Below are 22,677 nucleotides of genomic sequence, written 5' to 3' on the forward strand. Positions count from 1 at the left end.
AGATCAAACGCGTCTAAAGTCCGACATAACTTTATACATAATTACATGTTTTTATACTCATATACTCAATGTTTGTGTGCAAAAAGAGAAATCCTTTAAGTCCTGTTACTAAAACCGAGCCTGAAGCATGATGTCACTAACCCTAACTATATCTTTTTTCTTTTAAATCATTTCGAGTTTTATCTCAAAATGATATTATTTTCTCTTAATGTGGCCCTACTCCTTTGTATGGTCTGTAGCTAACCTGGTGAACCAGGTGAGCAATGTGCGATTAGACATGTGGGGCATTATTTCTTAAAACATCTCCGTCAAATACAAAGAAATAGAGGAATTACTTAAGAAGGAAACACAGTCGACTTAATCTTTACCTGGAGATCCGGTGGGAATGAAAGCAACAAGGAAATGCACAACCCGTAAAGGAAACGTGCTACACGGTTAATTTGATTTTTACACTGATCCCAGAAACATGTGGAAGGGTGGAAACATCACTGGGTACAAAAGGAGGGACGTGGACTGAACACGCGCTCTGCTCCAGTCATTACTCCACCCACAACACCAAGTCTCCACTCTCGCTGCTCTCAGGGGGGTCAGGACACCGCAGAGGATCATCTCCACGAAGAGTTTATGAAGTTAGTGCCATAAGGTGTCCTCTGCACTTGGTTTATATATTATTATTATTATTATTATTATTATTATTATTATTATTATTATTATTATTATTATTATTATGATGATGATGTTAACTTTTCTTTTATTCTGTGGTTTGTTTTTAATATGTCGAATAAAATGTTCTTTTTTCAGCAATGGGAGTTTTGAATTATGAGTGTACAGCACACAAATTAGATTAGGTATGGGTACAGATAAGAATTTATTATTATTATTCTTATTATTGATATCACTTATCGATTCAGTTGATAATCAGGTCATGTGTGGTCTAACACCCCGATGATGCTGATCACATCATTACATTCATGCAAATGAACTTCATGCTGTGTGGTCACATGTTGGAGGTGTTTGCCCTCTTTGTTGTGATCAGTGTTGGGGTCATTACTCAGAAGTCCTGGTTCTTAAAACCAAAAATGACCGGACTCACTTCCTGCTCCCTGATATCTGCATCCATGTTCCCGACCTGGCTGCCCATATTTCCAGGGACTCCTCCCGTGGTCTTTCTCCTGCATTTGAGCAGCTGTCACGACCAAAAGGAGGAGACCGATGTTCCTCAGGAAGGAAGATGATGATGAAGATGATGAGCAGAAGTCGTAGGCCTCCACAGTTACAAACTGCAGCAGGTAACAACAAAGGAGGCAGCACCACCTGCACACTGTGGACCCTCTCTCATTTTTCATGTGTCACAGTATGAATTTGGATCTTATTGCTTCCTGCTGCCTCCTTTCCTGTTCGATTGTATCTACAGAGAAGAAACACGTGCATCTTCAGGCCTCGATGTGCTCGTTCTCCTCTTTAATCTCGCTTCTTCCAAAGAGTAGAGTCAAATCAGCTCAGAGTTTAATTAGATAAATAATTCAAGTGATTTGATTATTTCACTTTGTGAAACAGACAAAAACCTGAGTGTTATTATTCATTAGGATGAACATCTCCTACAGGCTACTCCAGGCTTTTAGTTACAACAGTGACTCAGTTACACAAACGCCGACAAGCTCAACACCTGTCGGCTTTCTTAATGGGGAGACAGAACACCTGCCACTGGTTGAAGAGTTATTTCACTTCAGTTCTTTTTTATTTCAAACATATACATTCACCACATTTCATAAAATCTTTCCATGCAGTTGTTTGAAAAGGAGTAGGCAGAAGTATATACTTATTTAGCCCCACCCCCTCAGGTTTACATCCTCATCATCTAAATTTGAACAACAAAAACGTTACAACGCCTCAACTTAGAACATAACAAAAAATATTTTCTCATGTTCAACTAAACTATATTTAGATTTGCTAATTTGCAGAAGAAAATAAACATCAGTTTGACTGCTGTCTTGGGTTAATTGCATTTTCTTCATTCTTCTACTTATTTAAAATTTCTTTTTGAGTTTTATTTTAAACTGGTTCATATCACTACTGACCTTTATTTCTTCTTCTAACTCATTCCAGAATTTAACTCCCGCTGCTGAAATAGACATCCTTTTCAATGTTGTTCTTACTCTTTGTAATTTTCCTCTTCCCTCTAAAATTATACCTCCCTTCTCTTTCTAAGAACCATTTACTCATTTCGATTGGGAGCATCCCTTTCCCTGCCTTACATATTATTTGCACTGTTTTAAACTTCACCAGATCCTGGAATTTTATCGCTTGCGTCCTAATAAAGAGTGCGTTTGCCCTATACCTGATTTATTAGTCTAATGGCCTTTTTCTGCATTATGATTATAGTCTGAATATTACTTTTATATGTATTTCCCCAAACCGCTACACAATAACTCATGTATGGTAATAGCAAAGCACATTATAACATATACAATGTTTTCCTATCCAGAAATTGTTTTACTTTCCCCAAGTCTGCTTTGCTGTGCTTGAAAGAGCAGAATATTAAATGTTATCTCCTCAGACCTGCAGCTGTCACATGATCACTGTTTGTTCTGCACAAGCTCGAAGCTGCTGTGACATTTATCAATAAACACGATTAAATCTGTTTCCACCCAAATGACTTTCATTAAATTATCACACTAACTGTGACTAACTGCAACATTTCACCCTTAGATCTGAAATAGTCGAGGTTCAGACGTTTGGTGGAGCATGAAGCTTGTTTGTAACACGCTGCTGGGATCTGGTGATGTGAGCAGTTTGACTCTCAGGTTTTGTTTCCACTGAGCCGTTCTGCTGTTGATGAGATATTTCCACCAGACATGGAAAATAAATCTCATTTGTCTCAGTAATTGCTGATACATTAATGGATGTTCTGCTGATGTGCTAAAAAGTGATCCTCAGTTTTTCTGTGTACCTTTGCTCACAGAGGGAATTTGAAGGGTTTATATATAAAAAAGAAATGACTTATTATTAATTATCTTTGTGACTCTCAGTGATTCCTGTGCTTTTAAGCAGCTTTAATCTCTTGATAGTGCTGCTCCTCTGCCCCGTTAGTGAAATCTTTTTTGAAAAATACATTTTTAATGTCAATTACATTTTTTTTTTTTTAATGAAAGTGAAAAAGTGGTAGCAGCTTCGACCTTTGACCTTGCCTGTTCTTTCTGACTCACCTTCAAGTATTCATTAGAGACACGTCTGGAAATGATTTTACATGAAGTGATTCACAACAGTTCAAATATGGAAAATCAATTTTGGGGCGAATAGCGGAGCAGAAACGCCTCTTTGGTTAGACTGAGGATGAATCCACCTGATGCCTGAATAGACTTTCTGTTAAATGTAGAGAAAACGAAAAGACTTGAGTCTTCCTGTTTTTCTCTTTGGAAGCTCAGCTGGTTTCTGTGGAGGTGCTTTAATGGATCTGCAGTGTGCTGCTCTCTCTGTGGGTAGTTAGCGGCGCTCACCCAGCATCCTTTTCCCAGTCTTGTTTATAAACGTGATCAAATACGTGTTGGCTGATGCTGTCGTCCAGCCTTATTTACACTTTGGATTCTGGTATTCAGGTGGATGGATATCCTGCACGAGTCTTCACAGTCCACAGCAAAAATCATGATTTTCTTTTATGTGTGTACTCGTGATAAACAGACATACGACTCACATATTCAAAGCTCAGGCCAACTTACTTTGATCTGTAAAGATGACAATCTTGGCTCCTCAAAGCAACAGAGGTGTGAAGAAACGAGCATCCAATCACAAACCAGCCTGGACCAGTATCCAGCAATAACAGCTTCACTGCTCCTGTAAAGCTTGTTGCTCTTTAATTACAAAACTGCTGCACTGTGTGACGCAAAAGGCTCCGTCTCCTTCAGATGGTCGTAATAATGTTCAGGTTTGATATAGTGGATTGTTTCTGAATCTCTGCACGAGTCCATGAACCTGCACCAGGTCAGTGATCTGCAGCTCACAGAAGGAAACAAGCAGTGTTGGTCAAGTTACTTGAAAAAAGTAATCAGTAACTAATTACTGATTACTTCCCCCAAAAAAGTAATCCCGTTACTTTACTGATTACTTATTTTCAAAAGTAATTAATTACTTAGTTACTTTTTAAAAACACGATTTACAACCTGAATAGGTGATAAAGTGATAGATCTTTCAGCCCAATTCTACTTTTTCTGCATAATCATCATACAAAATGTAATCAAATGGAAAAGTCTCTTTTTAAAACTTGTTTTATTCGTTTTAATCTTTTAACTTTATGCATCAAGCAAAAATTTAATTATCTGCAACATTCTCTGACTGGAAGAAATTAGTTTAACATTTAAACCTATTTTCTGCACATTCCAGCACATAAAATAAAATATTTTGTGTGTTTACACTCAGTCTTTCAAATAGATGCAAGTAAAACACAGCAGAAAATAAATAAAGTCAAAGACTAGCGGTCCTGTTGCTCTATTTTCACCTGTAAAGCAGGAGTGGGGTAGGCGGAGGTTTACCCTGGTGCAGGTGTGCTGCGGTCAGTGGAAGAATCCGCGAGTTTCTCTGTGAGTTTCCCATTACGTCGTAGCTACTCGGTGCTTGTTTGGAAGTTTAGGGGTTTTTTTCGCTGTAAAAAGAAGTTTTCTTCCCACGCACAACGGACACTAATGTTTTTGTCACTTTTTATGGAATCAAACTCAAAGTAAGGTCAGTACTTCCACGCTTTAAACGCTGCACGCTCACACTCTCTCTGCACTCGATATATGATCCATTGTTGATCTGCACACAGCTGTTGTCACGAACGTCGCACTCGCTTACGTCACTGTCATGAGACACTCTCGCAAAAAAAATCACGGTTTTAGTAAGGCAGTAACGCAGCGTTCCTACGGGAAAGTAACGTAATCTAATTACTGTTTTTGCAATAGTAATCCCTTACTTTACTCGTTACCTGAAAGATTACAGTAACGCGTTACAAGTAACGTTTGACTACAAAGGTCAAGGAGCAACTCTGGATTTACAGCAGTGTCAGAGGAAATATGCTAATACTAGATTAAAAAAACTTTATAAATACTCATGTAACTTCACTGTAACTAAGTATAAAAATGGCACATAAGGAAAAATACTCACTGGAGAAAAATGTCCTCAGTTTATTTGTGCTCAGAGTTTAAAGAGTTAAATACAGCACACAGTGGAAAAGTGCTCAGAGGATTGTTCAAGTCAACCTCATGAAATCTACAGTTTGAAGCAGATGTGATCAAAACCTAAAAACACTTGATGCAGTAAAAGATTCTCCACAGTTGAATCCAGGGAATACTGTTCAGAAAGTGCGAACTGCAAAAGCAAATACAGTTTAAATTCTTTAATTTTCTACCAACAGTGACGCGAGGATGTGTTTATAATACGTGTAACACACAAAGAGAAGAAGTGGAACATTTGTGTGATCAATAGATGAGTAACAGAGATACAAACCAGAGCAAAGGATGGAGGACGACACAGAACTGCTCTGTAAAAACACCTAAATGTCAAATATTAAAGAAAATCATAGCCTCAAAGATTTTGCTCATTTCCAAGTTGAAAGTTTTCTGTTGTAAAACGAACAGTTTAGATTCTGCTCGTCTCCACAGGGACGTTCTTCAGGATTCATCATCTCTACATAAGGTGTGATTTTAAGAGCGTGGATCATTAGAAATATGAGTTACACCTTCACATTACCTGTGACCTTATTCTATGTACACAGAGACACCTGCATCCTGCCGTGATGTAGTTCTCAGGTGGAACGGACTCGAGAAACGTCCTGGATCACCTGGAACAGCTGATGTGTGGTGACGCTTGTTTCTTATTGGTCCATGAGCAGTCAGTACACCGCTCACTGTTTACATCTTACTAACTGAAATAAAATTATCAACAACAGAAACGATGACAAATATTTTTGATCGATAATTTATTATCAATAAATCATTTGCTTCAGAAACTTCAATCTAAAAATGAAAAAGTGTGGAAATGATAGAAAATGATGTAAAATTACAGGTAATAAAATCTTTGTCGCTGATGTAAGACGGCGCCGTTCCCACCACCCAAAACAAACTCGTGCTGACTCGATCGTCTGCGTTCAGGATTCGTTCTTTCAGCTGTTCGTTACTCAGGGACAGTTTGAATCACACGCAGTTAGAAAAGATTGAAGGTCAAACAACAGCAAACATCCAGCTCTCTCCTGGTGCTCCTGCAGCTCGTCACATTTATACACAGCCCACAGACGCTCATGTTTCTGCCACGTGGAGACAAAGTTTTGTTGTTGTGGTTAAAAAAGATATTTAGTGTCTTAAACTTGGTATAAACAGGAAAAGCAAAAAGCAGCAGGATTCACTTCGTCACTGAGCTCCTGCAGCGACGCTCGTCTCCTGACTCTCAGACTCTTGTGCTGCTGGAGCAGGTGGCAGGAGTAAAACCTCCTCCTGCGTGGATGACGGCTGCTCTTCTGCCACAGCCCGACTTCCCTCTCCAGCAGACTCCATCGCCTCTTTCTGCTGCTCCTCGGGTTCGTTGTTGTCTTCTGGCTTTTCTGTGGAGGCTTTGAGACTTGCAAACCCATTCTGGTCACACAAAGGTTTGTTTTCAGAGTTCTCCTCCCCAGCGCCATGCTCTTTCTGCCCCTCTCCATCTTCCTCTGGTATGTCTTCAACACCAGGCCCCTCCAGGCATGACTCGCCCGGCAGGACAGTGGTGCCTTCCACCTGGATCAAGGACACCACCTGCTTCCCTCTTTTCTTCTTCCGGGACGTCACACTTTCCACCTCACCATCGTCCTCTGCCCCATCCACCTCCTCCTGCTCGCCTCCGTACTGTCCCGCCCAGTCGATGGAGGGGTTATCTCCCAGCAGATGCAGGTTGGGGTCACTGTTGCTCAGAACAATACTGTCCCTGTACAGATTGTGTCTCCTTTGGACCGCCGCCTCCTTCACAGCTGCAGACAGAGAGAAAAGGGTTCAAATGTGGATTTATGTGCACAGAGTACAGCAGGGACCAACATGAATGATGCTGATCTCCCAGGTTAAATGGATCCAAGACGCCACTTTTATATCATATTTAATCTGAATATCTCATTGTGACAGCAGCTGTGACACTGAGACATGTTTAAACACTAAATGCTTCTTTAGAATTTGACACCAGCATCTGTGTTGAACACCTTGATCTGTTGCACAATTCAAGGCTGATTCTTCATAATGTACCAAATGTAGGAATTAGATGAATTAGTGGACGACCCGTCTGGACTCGAGGGGTGCTGCTGAGAACCTGGACCTTTCTGTGTCGTTTGAATACTTGCAGCATGTGTTTAGGCTTTCTCTGGATGGCAGGATATTTACTTTGAAACCTTTTTCTTCAACATTCATCATGTCTTTGTGAGTCCATGCAGGCTTTCATGACCTCTTAATGGTTCCCATTGCACTGCCTGCAATGTTGCCTCCTGGTAGTATAATAACTAGAGGTGGGAATCACCATAAATCCCTCGATACGATATTATCACAATACTTAACGCACAATACAGTCTAGTCCAACTTAACTGAATCAACCATCTGGTACAATTATAGCTATTCTGAACTATGCAGTTTATGAAAACTATGCAGCCCCTTCAGCAACTGAAGAATTTGAAAGTAAATTAAAACAAAATATAATTTTACATTAAATAAAAAAGTTTTAAACTTAATTAAAATAAAACATGTCTTAAATTAAAATAAGTAAACTGTCATGTTTATTGCTGTCATAAACAAGTTAAACACATTTGGACAGTGAAGGAATGTCAGGATTCTTGCTCAGAAAAAGGATCAACATGCTCTGAAGTCAGAGCACAAAAACCTTTTTTGTAACAAAATATCGATTTCTGCTGTCCCTGTATCCATACATTATTAGCAAACAAAATATCACCATGCTACACAGTATCCATTTTTCCCCCCACCCCTAGTAAAAACGCCCTCAGTTCTGACTGCTTCATCGATATAGATACACCACCAAAGAAGACTGACCCATTATAATGTCCTTCATGACTGACTGCAGCACAACCTCTTCAAAGATGTTTTCTACCAGGATGAAGTGGGAAAAGTCCTCGAAGATGAGCTCCTCAAAGCGTGGCAACTCCTGGTGTTTCAAAGAAGAATGAAACCAAGAACAAATACACACAACAACAATGCTTTCCTTTGTTAAAGAAACAAGAAGCTAACTGTGCATTATTAATTTTCCAGGTTCTTGAGAAGAGAAAAGCTGATGTACTCACAGATACAAAGCAAGGGTTGAGCTGCTTCAGCATGTAGGGGATGAAGATCTGCAAGAGAGCCTCGCGGAAGAAACACTTCCTCACTGTGCTGCTGTCATAGTCAAATTTCTGACCCACAGGAAGGAAGGAAAAGGACAGCTTTAGTGTGTGTGTGTGTGTGTGTGTGTGTGTGTGTGTGTGTGTGTGTGCGTCAGATGGCAACTATAAGTTGTAACTTCATTTTGAACAAATGCAGTATATGTGGAAAGTATTCCCAACGCTGTGATGCCTGACAGGAGCTTCCATGTGGTACAGACGAAGGTTTTTGGCCCTTTCTTGGATGTCTGCCACTGTGATGGTTACTGGTCCCAGTTCAGAGGTTGCTGTGGTCTGCTCTTAGACCCAATAGACACCGAGCACTGCCGTTATGTGTTGCGTCCTTCTCCCATCTCCAGTCTTCCTCCCCCTTGCTGAAGCATTTTTGCGGCAGAAATTGTCCTTCTGGATGGTTCTTCTCTCTCCACGGGGCAGCGACGGAGCTCAGAGAGACCATCAGGTTCGTGGTGACCTCCCTGACTAAGCCACTTCTACCCTGATGGCTCAACAGGCCACAAGTTCCTGCCCCAAAGTGGAGGAGTTCAGGTATCGTGGAGTCTTGTACACGAGTGATGGGTGAAGGGAGATCGACAGATGGATTGGTGCTGCGGCTGCACTGATGTGGATGCTGTACCGGTCTGTGCAGAGAGAGCTGAGCATAAAAGTGAAACTCTCAATTTACCGGTCGATCTACGTCCCTACCCTCACCTATGGTCACGAGCTGTGGGTAGAGACCGAAAGAACGAGATCGTGGATACAAGCGGCGGAAATGAGCTTCCTCCGAAGGGTGGCTGGCCTCTCCCTTAGAGATAGGGTGAGAAGTTCGGCCATCCGGGAGGGGCTCAGAGTAGAGCCGCTGCTGCTCCACATCGAAAGGAGGCAGCTGAGGTGGTTCGGGCATCTGACGAGGATGGATGCTGGGAGCGTCCTGGGTGAGGTGTTCTGGGCCCGGCCCAGGATGAGCAGAGGAAGATGGATTAATATGCTCACTCTATATGGATGTTGTAAAGTGGAGCGAATCCAACCACCAACCTTCAAATCTACCACCCCAGTCCTCTTCCCATGTTTCTGTTTAGGATAAAATGGTGATCTAACAGGTTTACTGATCATGTTTTACCTTGATAACTCTGTCCTGGCAGCGCTGGATGGTCTTACAGAGATCCTCACCGGCCTGAGACTCCAGACTCTGGTGAAGGATCTGCTCAAACGTATAAACAGCATTGTCCATTTGCTGTAAACAGACAGAGAGATGGGGACACTATCACATTCAAATGTATCAGTATATTTTATAATATCTTGACTTTGATGATTATCACATAAATATGAAAGAAGATCTGTTAACTGATCCTAAACTTGCTGCTCCATGATGTGCCTCCACCTAGTCATACTTCCCCTGAGCAAATACACTTTCATTCAGAAGTGCTGCCCTCCTGCAGTGCTGTTGTGTTCATGGTGCTCAATTCCTCTGCAAACTGAGCAGCAACTATCCAAGTTTAACTTGTTCTTACAACACAGAGAGTAGACAGATGCTCACACAGACATAAGCAGTGTAATGTTGACCTCAGGAAAGGAAATGTTTTGAGTTCAAACACGGACAGTGAGACTAACAAACCACAAAGTATTTCATAATTCAATAATAACTAAACTTTTCTCTTTAGAAATAAAACTTTCTGATCTCATTCAATCCCTGACAAATTTACAGCAATCAGTGAACATCTCAGTGGTAAATGGTTCTTATAGAGGGGTGGGTTTTTATAATCGATTAAAATCGATTCATTAAAATCCTGAATCGATTTTTTAATATAAATTTATTTTGCCCGAAATACCAGAACCTCAAGTTAAACCTCACAAAATTTCAACAACCACCAAACAGCTAAAACAGTAACTGAGAGCAGGAACAGGATTCTGCACGAAGACGTAAACACACAGCGCGACCAGGTTAGATGTGGCCTTTCTCACGGTCGGGGCTGAAAGCCGACAGCTCGCTGATTCTGATGTTTTGGCGGGTCGAGCTTTGTGTTCACGCCCTTTGTGTGCTGATTCTAAAGCTGTTAGTTTGATCTCTCTCCAAACAATATCGACCGAACCAGCAAAAGAAGATCCAAACTAGCTTCACATAAACATCGTCATGAACTCACTCTGACTTTTACTGTTTTGCTTTGACCACGATGCACAGCTCTCTCTCTCTCTCTCTCTCTCTCTCTCTCTCTCAACAACAGTTTCCCGTCTAAAAATCTGTTTTCTTCATTATTCGCTTGCTTGTTACGCACCAGTCTACCGTTGTTTACAGGCTGACGGCCGACATTTTTTTTCTTCGTTTTATATACTTCCAAAAATAAAACCTAATTTCTGCCGTTCAATACTGAACAAATTTAAACTTTTTAAAATTATGCAAAATGCAAAACACTCAGCCGTGTCTCTAATAAAACAGCTGTAACTTCAGAGGTGATGTTCATATGTTGATTAATGGTTTTCTTTCGTTTTTGATGTACTGCAGAATATTTGTATAAAATCCAGAACAGGAAAATCACCTTCATGTTTTCTGTTTCATCTTCAGCTACTTTGGCACAAAGGCCTCTGCTGTGATGCTCACACCTTTGATAAAGTCTTGCGAGTGTCAGCTTCCTTTTTATAGATACAAAAATATGTAAATGTACTGATCTGAATTATAATATTTCTGACTGTCAAAATTCTACGACGCTCTACACAACTTGTACAATCACCCATTCACACGCATTTCCAAGTGCTTTCTAAGTAACATTCACACACATTCATACTCTGATGGATGCATGGAGAGCAATTTGGGGTTAGTATCTTGCCCAAGGATACTTGACATGCAGACTGGAGGAGCCAGGGATCGAACCACCAACAGTCAGTCAGTAGGTGACCTGCTCTGAGCTACAGCCACCCATCTCAATTCTAAGAGATGAAGGCGACAACATAATGTACTTTGTATGTGATTTAATTCACAGGAATGGAGCATATTTACATACGAGATGCTCAGTTTAAATCCAGACTGCAGCATCTCTTTGTGGTGTTTTATGTTTTAGCTGCGAGTGTCCTGTCTGAGCTTCTTCAGAGCACATCAGTGACTCTGATCATTCACCTTTGCATGGAAGCTGATATGAGTTTGTGTGTTACTTGTTTCTCGAGTCATTGTTTTCCTTCCCAGCTGTATTCTGTTCTGGGGTTAGTGAAGGTGAATCATTTGTTTCATATATTCATTTTGATTCACGTTGCCTGTATTTGTTACACGTTCAGGGATCTGAGAACGCTTAAGTTCCTCATACAGTTTGTTTTTCAAAGTTTGTGATGTTTATTTACCAGTAAGTGCTGATTGTAACCTCCCTCTGTTTATATCGTTTGTAACGTGTTGTTTCATAAGAAAATGAAATTTTCAACAAATAAAATGCAGATTTTTAAAAATACATTTGATCAGAAAACAATTATACAGTAAATTACGATTGTAATTAATACATCATTTAGACCTCCAGCAACATGTTAAAGCTGCCAGTACGTGATGATCACCTCTCTCATGAGGATCTGGACCCTCTGGATGAACACCGAGGGGCTCGAGATGTCAAATCTCTGATCCAGACCTTCCAGACTCAGCTGCATCACCTTTTCATAGCAGCTGTACATCTTCACTGGATGGAAGGCAAGCATGGAGATCTTCTCCATGTGCTGAGGAAGAGGAAAAGATTACAAACACCGAATGTCACTAAATGTTTCCGAGTTCACTGGAGGCAGAGGGAGGATCTCCTTGACTGAATCCCCCTCTCTAGGAGGACGTCTTCTCACCTGTGCCACCATCTCCTTGGTGCCCTCGTTCAGAACGTTTTTGCTCATGTCCACCAGCTCTCGGAAGAAAACCTCGCGGACCTCGAAGAACCCTCGGCTGGTGGGCTCCAGCAGGGCCTCCAGGATGGAGCTGATGTAGGGCTGGATGCTCACCTTCAGCAGCTTCTCTGCTTTGGGAAGAACCACGGCTGCAAAACAAGAGGAAAAGCAGGTTTGCAGTTTCAGGCAAACGTCTGGGATCGTTGTGTCAGATTAGAAATGTGACGACCTGTAAATGAAGCAGATGTAGAAACATGTTGACATAAACATTTATCTGATTTAGTTCTGAGCTCAGATAAAATAATTATTGTGGCTGATTTTAACATCCATGTAGAAGCATCAGGGCTGCTCCTGTTCTTCATGTTTTATTGTTACTGTCTTATTTTATTTTTACCTGTTTTTTCCAGTTAATTAGTTGTTATATGAATTATAATGACGACAGTATGTTTATCAAACTGTAGTTTTGTGAGGATATTTAAAACAGGTTGCTGCTCAAAATGAGACTGTGTGTCTCAGTCAGGTTTACCTACATAAATAAAGGTGAAATAAAATAAATTAATTAAAAAAAGTTAATCCAAAATGCTGCAGCAAGAGTCCTGACAGGGACTAGAAAGAGAGAGCAGATTTCTCCTGTTTTGGCTTCCTGTTAAATCCAGAATTCAAAATCCTGCTCCTCACATACAAGGTCTTAAATAATCAGGCCCCATCTTATCTTAATGACCTTGTAGTACCATATCACCCTATTAGAGCACTTCGCTCCCACTCTGCAGGCCTACTTGTTGTTCCTAGAGTATTTAAAAGTAGAATGGGAGGCAGAGCCTTCAGTTTTCAGGCCCCTCTTCTGTGGAACCAGCTTCCAGTTTGGATTCAGGAGACAGACACTATCTCTACTTTCAAGATTAGGCTTCAAACTTTCCTTTTTGCTAAAGCATATAGTTAGGGCTGGACCAGGTGACCCTGAATCCTCCCTTAGTTATGCTGCAATAGACGTAGGCTGCCGGGGATTCCCATGATGCATTGAGTTTTTCCTTTCCAGTCACCTTTCTCACTCACTATGTGTTAACAGACCTCTCTGTATTGAATCATATCTGTTATTAACCTCTGTCTCTCTTCCACAGCATGTCTTTTATCCTGTCTTCCTTCTCTCACCCCAACCAATCACAGCAGATGGCCCCGCCCCTCCCTGAGCCTGGTTCTGCTGGAGGTTTCTTCCTGTTAAAAGGGAGTTTTTCCTTCCCACTGTCACCAAAGTGCTGCTCATAGGGGGTCATATGATTGTTGGGTTTTTCTAAAACTGAGCCCACAGTAAGAATTTTAAGTCCTGTAGATATTTAGAACAACACTGCTTTAACATTTACAGTTATTATCACGACTTTACTTCCACGAGTATTCTATCGATGATTATAACTAACCAAAGATGAGAAATGTGCTGCTAGTATCTGAATGAGGAGAAGTGTTGCTCTCATCCAACCTCTGATCTTGTTGGTCACGTGTTCCTTGGACGTGATGATCTGGTCCATGTCTGTTCGTATGGAGGCCTCTAAAGAAGAGCGGTTAGCCTCACACTTCTGCAGCACTGCTTCATACTGCGTCTGGCACTGCGCCTGCACCAGGCTGTGCACAGCATCACTGATCTGCAAACACGAAACACACAGCTGATGCTGCCAAACTCACACCTGTGCAGCACATCGTCTGTTTAAGTTTCACATAGTAGCCTAAAGGGTTTGGAATATGCATGTAGTGAATATATTTGTTTATCTGCATAACACAGACTGTTGAGTTTACAGGTGAATTTGGAACCAGTCCTGTGGAACTACAGACCAGAAGAAATGTAGTTCACCTTTTTGTCTGTTGCATTCACATTACTAAAATAAGCTCAAAGCTTATACATACACTACCAGTCACACGTTAGAACACCCTAATCTTTCCAGTTATTTACTGCAATTCAACTCATTCAGTCCAATGAAAAGCTTGAAATGGTACAAAGGTGAGGGTGAACTAGCTGCTGCTACTAATTCCTGCAGCTGTTCCAACGTTTATTGGATTACTTCCCGCTCTGTCTGCAGAAAAGCAGTGCTGAACACCAGAGATGGGCAGTAACGCGTTACAAGTAACGCGTTACTGTAATCCGATTACTTTTTTCAAGTAACGAGTAAAGTAAGGGATTACTATTGCAAAAACGGTAATTAGATTACCGTTACTTTCCCGTAGGAACGCTGCGTTACTGCGTTACTAAAACCGTGATTTTCTTGCGAGAATGTCTCATGACAGTGACGTAAGCGAGTGCGACGTGCGTGACAACAGCTGTGTGCAGATCAACAATGGATCATATATCGAGTGCGGGAGAGAGTATGAGCGTGCAGCGTTTAAAGCGTGGAAGTACTGACCTTACTTTGAGTTTGATTCCATAAAAAGTGACAAAAACATTAGTGTCCGTTGTGCGTGGGAAGAAAACTTCTTTTTACAGCGAAAAAACCCCTAAACTTCCAAACAAGCACCGAGTAGCTACGACGTAATGGGAAACTCACAGAGAAACTGCGGTATCCTTCCACTGACCGCTGCGGCACACCTGCACCAGGATAACCCTCCGCCTACCCCACTCCTGCTTTACAGGTGAAAATAGAGCAACAGGACCGCTAGTCTTTGACTTTATTTATTTTCTGCTGTGTTTTACTTGCATCTGAAAGAGTGAGTGTAAACACAATATATATATATATTATGTGCTGGAATGTGCAGAAAATAGGTTTAAATGTTAAACTAATTTCTTCAAGTCAGAGAATGTTGCAGATAATTAAATTTTTGCTTCATGCATAAAGGTAAAAGATTAAAACTAATAAAACAAGTTTTAAAAAGAGACTTTTCCATTTGATTACATTTTGTATGATGATTATGTAGAAAAAGTAGAATTGGGCTGAAAGATCTATCACTTTATCACCTATTCAGGTTGTAAATCATGTTTTTAAAAAGTAACTAAGTAACTAAGTAACTAAGTAATTAATTACTTTTGAAAATAAGTAATCAGTAAAGTAACGGGATTACTTTTTTGGGGAAGTAATCAGTAATTAATTACTGATTACTTTTTTCAAGTAACTTGACCAACACTGCTGAACACACTGTGGTGCCATACGCTCGTCAGCTGCAGCAAGAAAGCCATTGATAAGATGTCAGAATAAGGCAAATAGGTTTGTCTGGGCCATGAAACATCGACACTGGACTACTGAAGACTGGACGAAGGTGAGATGGACTAATGAATCAAAGCTTGAAATCTTCGGTTTGTCACGCAGGATCTTTGCTGTCGAGTAGGTGAAAGGATGGATCCACAGTGTGTCAAACATGGAGCAGGAAGTGTGATGGTCTGGGGCTGTTTGCTGGATCCAGGGTCGCTGACTCGTACAGAGTGAGAGGCTCCCTGAACCAAAACAGCTACCACAGCAATCCATGCAGGACCCTCTGGTATGCAGTTGGTCAGGGGTTCATCCTACAGCAGGATAAAGACCCAAACAGTTCAAGCTGTGCCAGAACCACCTCAGGAACAAAGAACAAGATGGTGAGCTTGGAAACATGGAGTGTGCAGCACAGTCTGCAGAAACCCCATCAGCTGGTTTGAACTGGACAGAAGAGTGAAAGCAAAGCAGCTACAAGGTCATTGATGGGGGAAGATTTGATTTCTGTTGTAGGATGAATGACGCGGGTTTGTTCAGCTGCTAGCTGCCAGTGCAATCAGACAATCAACTGCATAACTGGACAAATTGGGGTGTTCTAAACCTTTTGACTGGTAGTGTATATCTGAATAAATCACACAACACCTTTGTCATTACAGTTCCTGTTAATCTGGTAAAATAAAACAATGTTTGAAACAAAAGTGCTAAAAAGACCCTGAAAAGTCCCCAATCGTTGGTGCAGAATCCACCAAACTTGCAGGTTAACACTTGTTTTGCTAAAGACTGAGTCTCATAATCAGAGTAGTTTCTCACCAGTATCCAGTTCCTTTGCCTCTCATGGAGTTTGCCTTTGAGGCGGGGGGCGATGAGGTCTCTCAGCTCCGAGAGGAGGCCCTCCATCACCAGGTTAGACAAGATCTACGAGGAAAACAATTCCCACATGCAAATAAGAGGACCACGAGCACAACTCTGCATGTTTACAGTCGCTCGTGTGATCGTCATGGTAACCTCTCTGTACGTTTTACCACATGTGAGGAAGCAGAACATAACAGACTCACACAGACCGTGTGAGATGAACTACAGCGTTTGAGACAACAGAAGACAACGTGAGGTGGTTATGCTGTTGTCACATAATTAATAATAACACATTTTATTTGCCTTTTTAAAATCAGACAAACAGTAAAGAATGATTTAAAAACACAGCATTAGTCTGTAACTTAATTTAAATGACATAAATGTGATTTGGGTTTGAAGAAGCATCTAGTTCAGCACTGAAGCATAGACAGCAGGGCCTGATATGATGCAACATGTGCATAATTAATAATTAATCATCCTTCTGACCATCAGAGGTGTTTGATGAAACCTCGTGTTGCAATTCAATGAAAACTCAGGTTGAGGGAGGACATCAAGCTTGTATGCACCATGTTACATTTTATGACACAGCACCTGATTCATCCCAGCTTCCAACCCCCCCCAAAAAAGTCCGATTGAGGCCACAGAAGAGCATTTCTGCCAAAGCTACCTGTGATGGTGCACCACACATCATTTCCCAGGTGCCATACTGGCCTTGAGCTTGACGGTAGAGTCGCACTGCATTAGTGAAGGCTGGCGTCTGAACCTTTTTCTCATCTGACAAACCTGGAATTGAAGAATTAGCCATCAGTGAACTTTGAACTGATAACTGCAGGACTTCTATCAGAGAAATGAAAACAGGAGGAAAAGCAGGGCTGATGACAGAGCGCAGCATCGTGAGATTAACCCTTTAAAACCGGTCAGAGCAGCACGCTCTGTTTTGCGTAACTATTTTTAAATCCCGGTAGCTCTGCAACCACGTGAGCTAGCGCAATAATTTTTTTTGCATATGAAACCGGAGGAGTTGTACTTACATCTTATGCCATCAGCTTGTCCCCGGTCACGGTTTCCTTCCACATATAGCTTTGCAAAAACTGCATAAAAAGCGCTTGCAGCAACAAAAACATAATATTCCAGAAACACGCTTTGCCGATCTGATCAGCTGTTCGTAACACTTCCTACATTGGAATAGACATCAGCGCAAAGTATCGCATGTCTGCCATGACCTGCCCGAAACCGGAAGTGACGTCATTTTCGCGGAAATGTAGTTTTTTTTACCGTCTGGGCCTCAATGAGCCTATACTGGTGTTTTTAAAAGTTATGTTTGACTTTATGACTTTCTGTGTGGTTTCTGGGATGCTTAGGACTCATATTGCACTGCTGGAAATAGTTTATTTTGATGCATATGCTGCTTTTTTGCAAATTTGCACTATAATATTTATTTTCGTTTTTCCTGCAGTGTATAAAAATTGGTGTATTTCAAAAATAAAACTATGAAGACACTCAAAATAAATTTCCTGTGGTGGGAAACTATTTTGTGCAACTTTTTTGTATTTACAGTTTTGAGGGATAAGCCTCTTAAATTTCTCTAACTAGAAATATATGTTAAAAAAACAAAAACGATTTTCAATTTTTTTGTAGTTTATTGCACTTTTTTGCAATTTATGTAATTACTATGCACTTAATTCATACATATCATTAAAATTTAGGCTGTAATGGTTGTATTGATGTATAGCAACTTGAAATGCTCCCAAAAATGGCTCCACAGCATGTAAAAATATAATATAAGCTCTGGCGGACTTGGTTCTATGGTAGGTCTTAAAGGGTTAAGACCCTTTCAAATAATCTAGTTTTCTCTCCTTCAGAGGGTATCAGGGGATTTCAACAAGAACAAAAGTGTAACAGTTTTACCAAAATTTGACTTTTTCTATACTTTGATCATCAATCACACAACTCCAATGATCCACGCTTCATTTGAATGTAAATGTAAACTAATGGATGGATAAATTACAGTTAACTGTTTTTACGCCTCCACCAACCAATCAAGTTGCAGTTTAAACACATAACACACAAACAGCGTCATCAGTTTATCCTGCTGAAGAAAACACTGCGACCTGCTGAATGAACAGAGGACTTATCAAACTGGGGGTTGGTCGGGTGCAGGAGCCCAGATGACTTTTTACAATGAATGAATTTTGTTGGCTTCATATTCAGTGTTTTACACGAGAAATGATCAGATTCATAACTCTGAACAATATTTAGGATAAATCTGCAAGTTAGTTTTAATTATGTAGTAAACAAATGTATGTACCGTGGTGGTGATTGTTTTGTCATGTGATTATAGGTTAGTTGTGTAAGGACTCCGCTCAGCTTTTAATTTGTATCAGAGGGATTAATGACAGTTTTAAGATAACAGGAGTTTTTGGCCATGCAATCCATAAAGAGGAAAACGTGAGAGAGGACTTCAAGAGGTCAACACTCGTCAGGCAGATGGATCGCCAAATCTGACTGGAACAAAAGTCGGGTTGCTCAAAAGACTCCAGGGCAGGTTTTTTTACACTCTGTGCGTCTGTGCTGCACCTCGATCACGCAGCGAAGATGCAGTTGTAAAATGCACTTTAGAGTGAGGGGACCAAGCATCCAGATGATGTCACAGAGGAGGCTGTTGTTTGGCTCCACGTATGTGTGAACAGACAAAGCAGCGCCCACAGATCCCAGCTGAGTGATGAACACCTCACATCTGTTCTTGCCACAACAAAACTAACTAAAAAGTGTGATCTTAATATGTTTGATATGCATGCATCTGTGCTGGCCCGTCAGATTTTAAAAGTCAGTGTGGCCTCTGAGCCACCCCTGCTCTACACTCAGATAAAACACAGGTTCTTGTACTCGGCCTTCAAAACCGTAGAAACGCAGCATCTATCCAGATTCTTACTCTGCAGGGTCGTACTTTGGCCTCCATGTTTGCCCTTCAGTCTGCATATCTGTCTCTAAAGTTAGAAATATCCTGTCTCAGAGTGACGACTGTAATTCATTATTATCAGGAAGTCCTAAAAACTCCCTGAAAAGCCTTCAGTTAATCCAAAATGCTGCAGCAAGAGTCCTGACAGGGACTAGAAAGAGAGAGCAGATTATGCCCCAACAAAAACCCTTATCATAGAAGTGTGTTATCCCAGCAGAGCACGGTACTGTCAGGCTGCTGGTTTACTTGCAGCACCTATGGTGTCTAAAAGTGCAGTGAGAGGCAGAGCCTTCAGCTCCCTCAGACTCAGGAGACAGACGCTGTGATTCCTGTTAAAACTTCCCACAGTGCAGATCCGATCGTTGGGGTTTCTCCTCTGTGCTGTTGTATTGTCGTCTTTACCTCACAATATAAGCTGCCTTCAGGCAACTGTTGTAGTGATTTGGCACTGTTATTTATTTATTTATAAATAAAATGTCAAAAAATTACGGACAAAAGCAAAAATTTTCTGAATCACATTTAGTGTTAAATGTAAATTATCTCAGTATATTTGTTTTAGTTTCACTTCTGATGGTTGTAAGCACGACGTCAATTAGATGTGCATAAAAACGAGTGTGTGTGTGTGTGTGTGTGTGTGTCAGCACGAGGACTGAACTATTTCACAGGGTATTTAATGAAAACTTTATTTCGTTCACTGTAGTCAGACTATCTGGGACTTTATCTGTCAGTGCGCCCCAGGGTGGCTGTGGCTACAATGTAGCTTGCCATCACCAGTGTGTGAATGTGTGTGTGAATGGGTGGATGACTGGATATGTAAAGCGCTTTGGGGTCCTTAGGGACTAGTAAAGTGCTATATAAATACAGGCCATTTACCATTTATGGCCCATATTACTGTTATAGCTCCAGTCAGGGCTGACATCTTTATTGGCACGTCTCAATCACAGTAACAGACGTAACAGTCAGTAAAGCAGAGAAGGAGAAGAGAGCAGGAGCGCAGAAGAAAAGCAACGTGCAGATCTAGTTTTTGTTTACAGCACAGAGAAGAAGCAGAGCTCTGACAAACATGAATAAAACTGTTGAGGACTGAAAGTAGCAGCTCTGTTTGCAGCCTGTCCTCTAACGCAGCGGTCCCCAACCCCCGGGCCTCGGCCCGGTACCGGTCCGTGAGTCGTTTGGTACCGGGCCGCGAGAGTTGAGACTCAGGTGTGAAATGTATAGTTTTCAGGGTTTTTATCGGTTTTCAGCATTATTTTGTTATCGTTTTTATCGTTAACTCTGTTTTCCTGGGTCTTTTCACGTGTGTTATGAATAAATCTTCTTTTTTTTGGTACCAGTACTAGTTTTATTTTGTTGTATTTATCCGCGACACCTTAAAGGCCGGTCCGTGAAAATATTGTCGGCATAAACCGGTCCGTGGCACAAAAAAGGTTGGAGACTGCTGGTCTAACGTGTGCCTCCCTCCTGCTTTGCACAGATTCCTCTACTTTGTTATTTATTCTCTGTCCTACTATTATAGTTTTACAGCACGCACAGTCTGTGTGGAGCACCCACCACTTCGTTGCACACGCACAATGACAATAGAGAATTATTCTATCATTACATTAGCACGACTCACCATTGTTGGAGTGTCTGACACAGTCTTGGAGTACCATATACCACTTCTGCTGCTCCTTCTCTGTCGTCACACAGAAATAGTAGTGGCGGGCATAAGGGTGCCACATTATCAGAGGGTGCGGAGTGGCACACTTTAGAAAGGGGGAACTTCCCACTTTGGCTTTAACACCTAAAAATAAAATCGTTGCATTAATAACACACTGAAAAGCTGTCTCGAAGTTTCTCTGTAGAGTTAAACTGTAACAAAATCAGCCTTTTACAGCTAAAAAATGTTTATATAGTATTTAGACAACAGCAGCTCTCAGCTAACAGTTAAGAGAAATGTTGGTCTGCTTCACCACAGAGAGCTCAGCACCTTCAGCAACAACATTCAACCAGTGAGGCTGAAGTCCTGGAAGCTGTTGTGACAAATGAACACTTTGGATGCTCACTGTCCACCCCAGCTTCACCCGCTGTGGTCTTCTACTGAATAACAGGGGTCAGGACAGAGGCAGGGTACAGCCTGGACAGGCTCTCACAGTCACACGTTTACAGTGACCAGTTAAGCTAACTGGTCACTGTTAATGAAACCAATTTGAGTGACTGATTTTATGTTCATTATGTATTTCTATGCTTGAGGGAAGCTTCAGGTGCCATTATGTGAGAGTGTAACCCCAATACAACCCACTAGAGGGTGCTATAGCTCTAATTAAGGGAATTTTCCCCTTCTTTTTACCCCTCCTTTTTTTCTACAATTTTTACTTGTATAGGCCCTTTTATGGCCATCCGATTATAAACTCCTGGCCCTGAAGCCTTCCCTAACCTTAACCTCTTTTAACCCCATGCAGGGATTTCATTCCGGCCCTAAACCTGGGAAACCCGGGATGGGAACAGGTATGGACTGTGCATGGAGGTTGGCCACCTCCCAACTTGAGCTCCCACTGACTGCACGTCTTAAGTTGCCACAATAAATCATTGCATTTGATGAACTGAGTTTCCCCTTCCTACTGTAATAAAACAGTTATTACTAATTTACCAACCATAAAGTGCACTCTCCTTATCTCCTTACCTACCCGCTCCTCACCTGGCAAGCTGTTGCTGATCAGATTCAGGTATTGCTCCATAGATGTCAGGACTTTATAGCCGGCACAGCTGATAGTTCCTTTGGGATGGAGGAGTCTGTCGTGGGCCTGTGGTGAAGCCAAAGAAGAACAGAGTTGATGTCTTAGACGGTGAGTAAAACTTGCTCGTGTACAGAGAACACTGCAGCCGTCTCACCGCCTTGCTGTCGTAGTATTTGATGTCATGGGAGTCTGGGATGAAAAGGAAGTGGTTCCTCCATTTCTTGTTTTCCTCCAAGTACTGGAAGAGGGAGCCTGAGAAAATGGCCTTGTTCTCCAGAGGAATCTGTGACAGAAGAGAAACACTGAGTCATTGAAGTCTCGCTCTGTCCATTCAGAGCCGAGAGGACTCACTGTGGTCATCATCCAAACAATTAACAAAGACTTTGGAGCACAGCTCACTGTGAGCAGCATCGGTGTGACACTCACAACAATGAGACACGTGACACATCCTTACTGCAATGGTTACTCGCTGGTGTTTGGAGTAAAAGCTTTCAGAGAGGGTTTTGTACCTTGCGGTGAAGCAGCTGAGGTTGCGGAGTTCCTCCTCCCTCTACGTCAAAGCGAACTTTGTTGAACAGAGCTACTGCGTGCTGCTGCTCGTACAAACGCCCAAACTCAGCGATCACCTTTCCGGTCCGAGCTGCAAACACAAACACACGATCAGAGATGGGCAGTAACGCGTTACTGTAATCCGATTACTTTTTTCAAGTAACGAGTAAAGTAAGGGATTACTATTGCAAAAACAGTAATTAGATTACGTTACTTTCCCGTAGGAACGCTGCGTTACTGCGTTAC

At 41.5% G+C, this 22,677-nt stretch overlaps 1 protein-coding gene across 1 annotated transcript in view; it reads right to left on the reverse strand.

The window, feature by feature from the left end:
* Nucleotides 1-6,207: 6,207 nt before the first annotated feature.
* Nucleotides 6,208-22,677, reverse strand: part of niban2b (niban apoptosis regulator 2b) — a 31,223-nt gene continuing 14,753 nt past the window's right edge. Inside the window, exons 2-14 of the mRNA XM_087848857.1 lie at nt 22,392-22,522; nt 22,037-22,165; nt 21,843-21,948; nt 20,781-20,948; nt 16,874-16,989; nt 16,165-16,269; nt 13,662-13,824; nt 12,152-12,339; nt 11,879-12,034; nt 9,468-9,581; nt 8,276-8,383; nt 8,028-8,139; nt 6,208-6,970 (exon numbers count right to left, since the gene is read on the reverse strand). Of these exons, the coding sequence (XP_087704983.1) occupies nt 6,378-6,970; nt 8,028-8,139; nt 8,276-8,383; nt 9,468-9,581; nt 11,879-12,034; nt 12,152-12,339; nt 13,662-13,824; nt 16,165-16,269; nt 16,874-16,989; nt 20,781-20,948; nt 21,843-21,948; nt 22,037-22,165; nt 22,392-22,522 (2,189 nt within the window). The 3' untranslated portion in view covers nt 6,208-6,377. The remainder of the gene's footprint in view (nt 6,971-8,027; nt 8,140-8,275; nt 8,384-9,467; nt 9,582-11,878; nt 12,035-12,151; nt 12,340-13,661; nt 13,825-16,164; nt 16,270-16,873; nt 16,990-20,780; nt 20,949-21,842; nt 21,949-22,036; nt 22,166-22,391; nt 22,523-22,677) is intronic.

The sequence above is a fragment of the Neolamprologus brichardi genome, chromosome 12 (genome assembly GCF_056152115.1).
Source record: "Neolamprologus brichardi isolate AB-2024 chromosome 12, ASM5615211v1, whole genome shotgun sequence".
In the NCBI taxonomy this organism is placed as follows: domain Eukaryota; kingdom Metazoa; phylum Chordata; class Actinopteri; order Cichliformes; family Cichlidae; genus Neolamprologus; species Neolamprologus brichardi.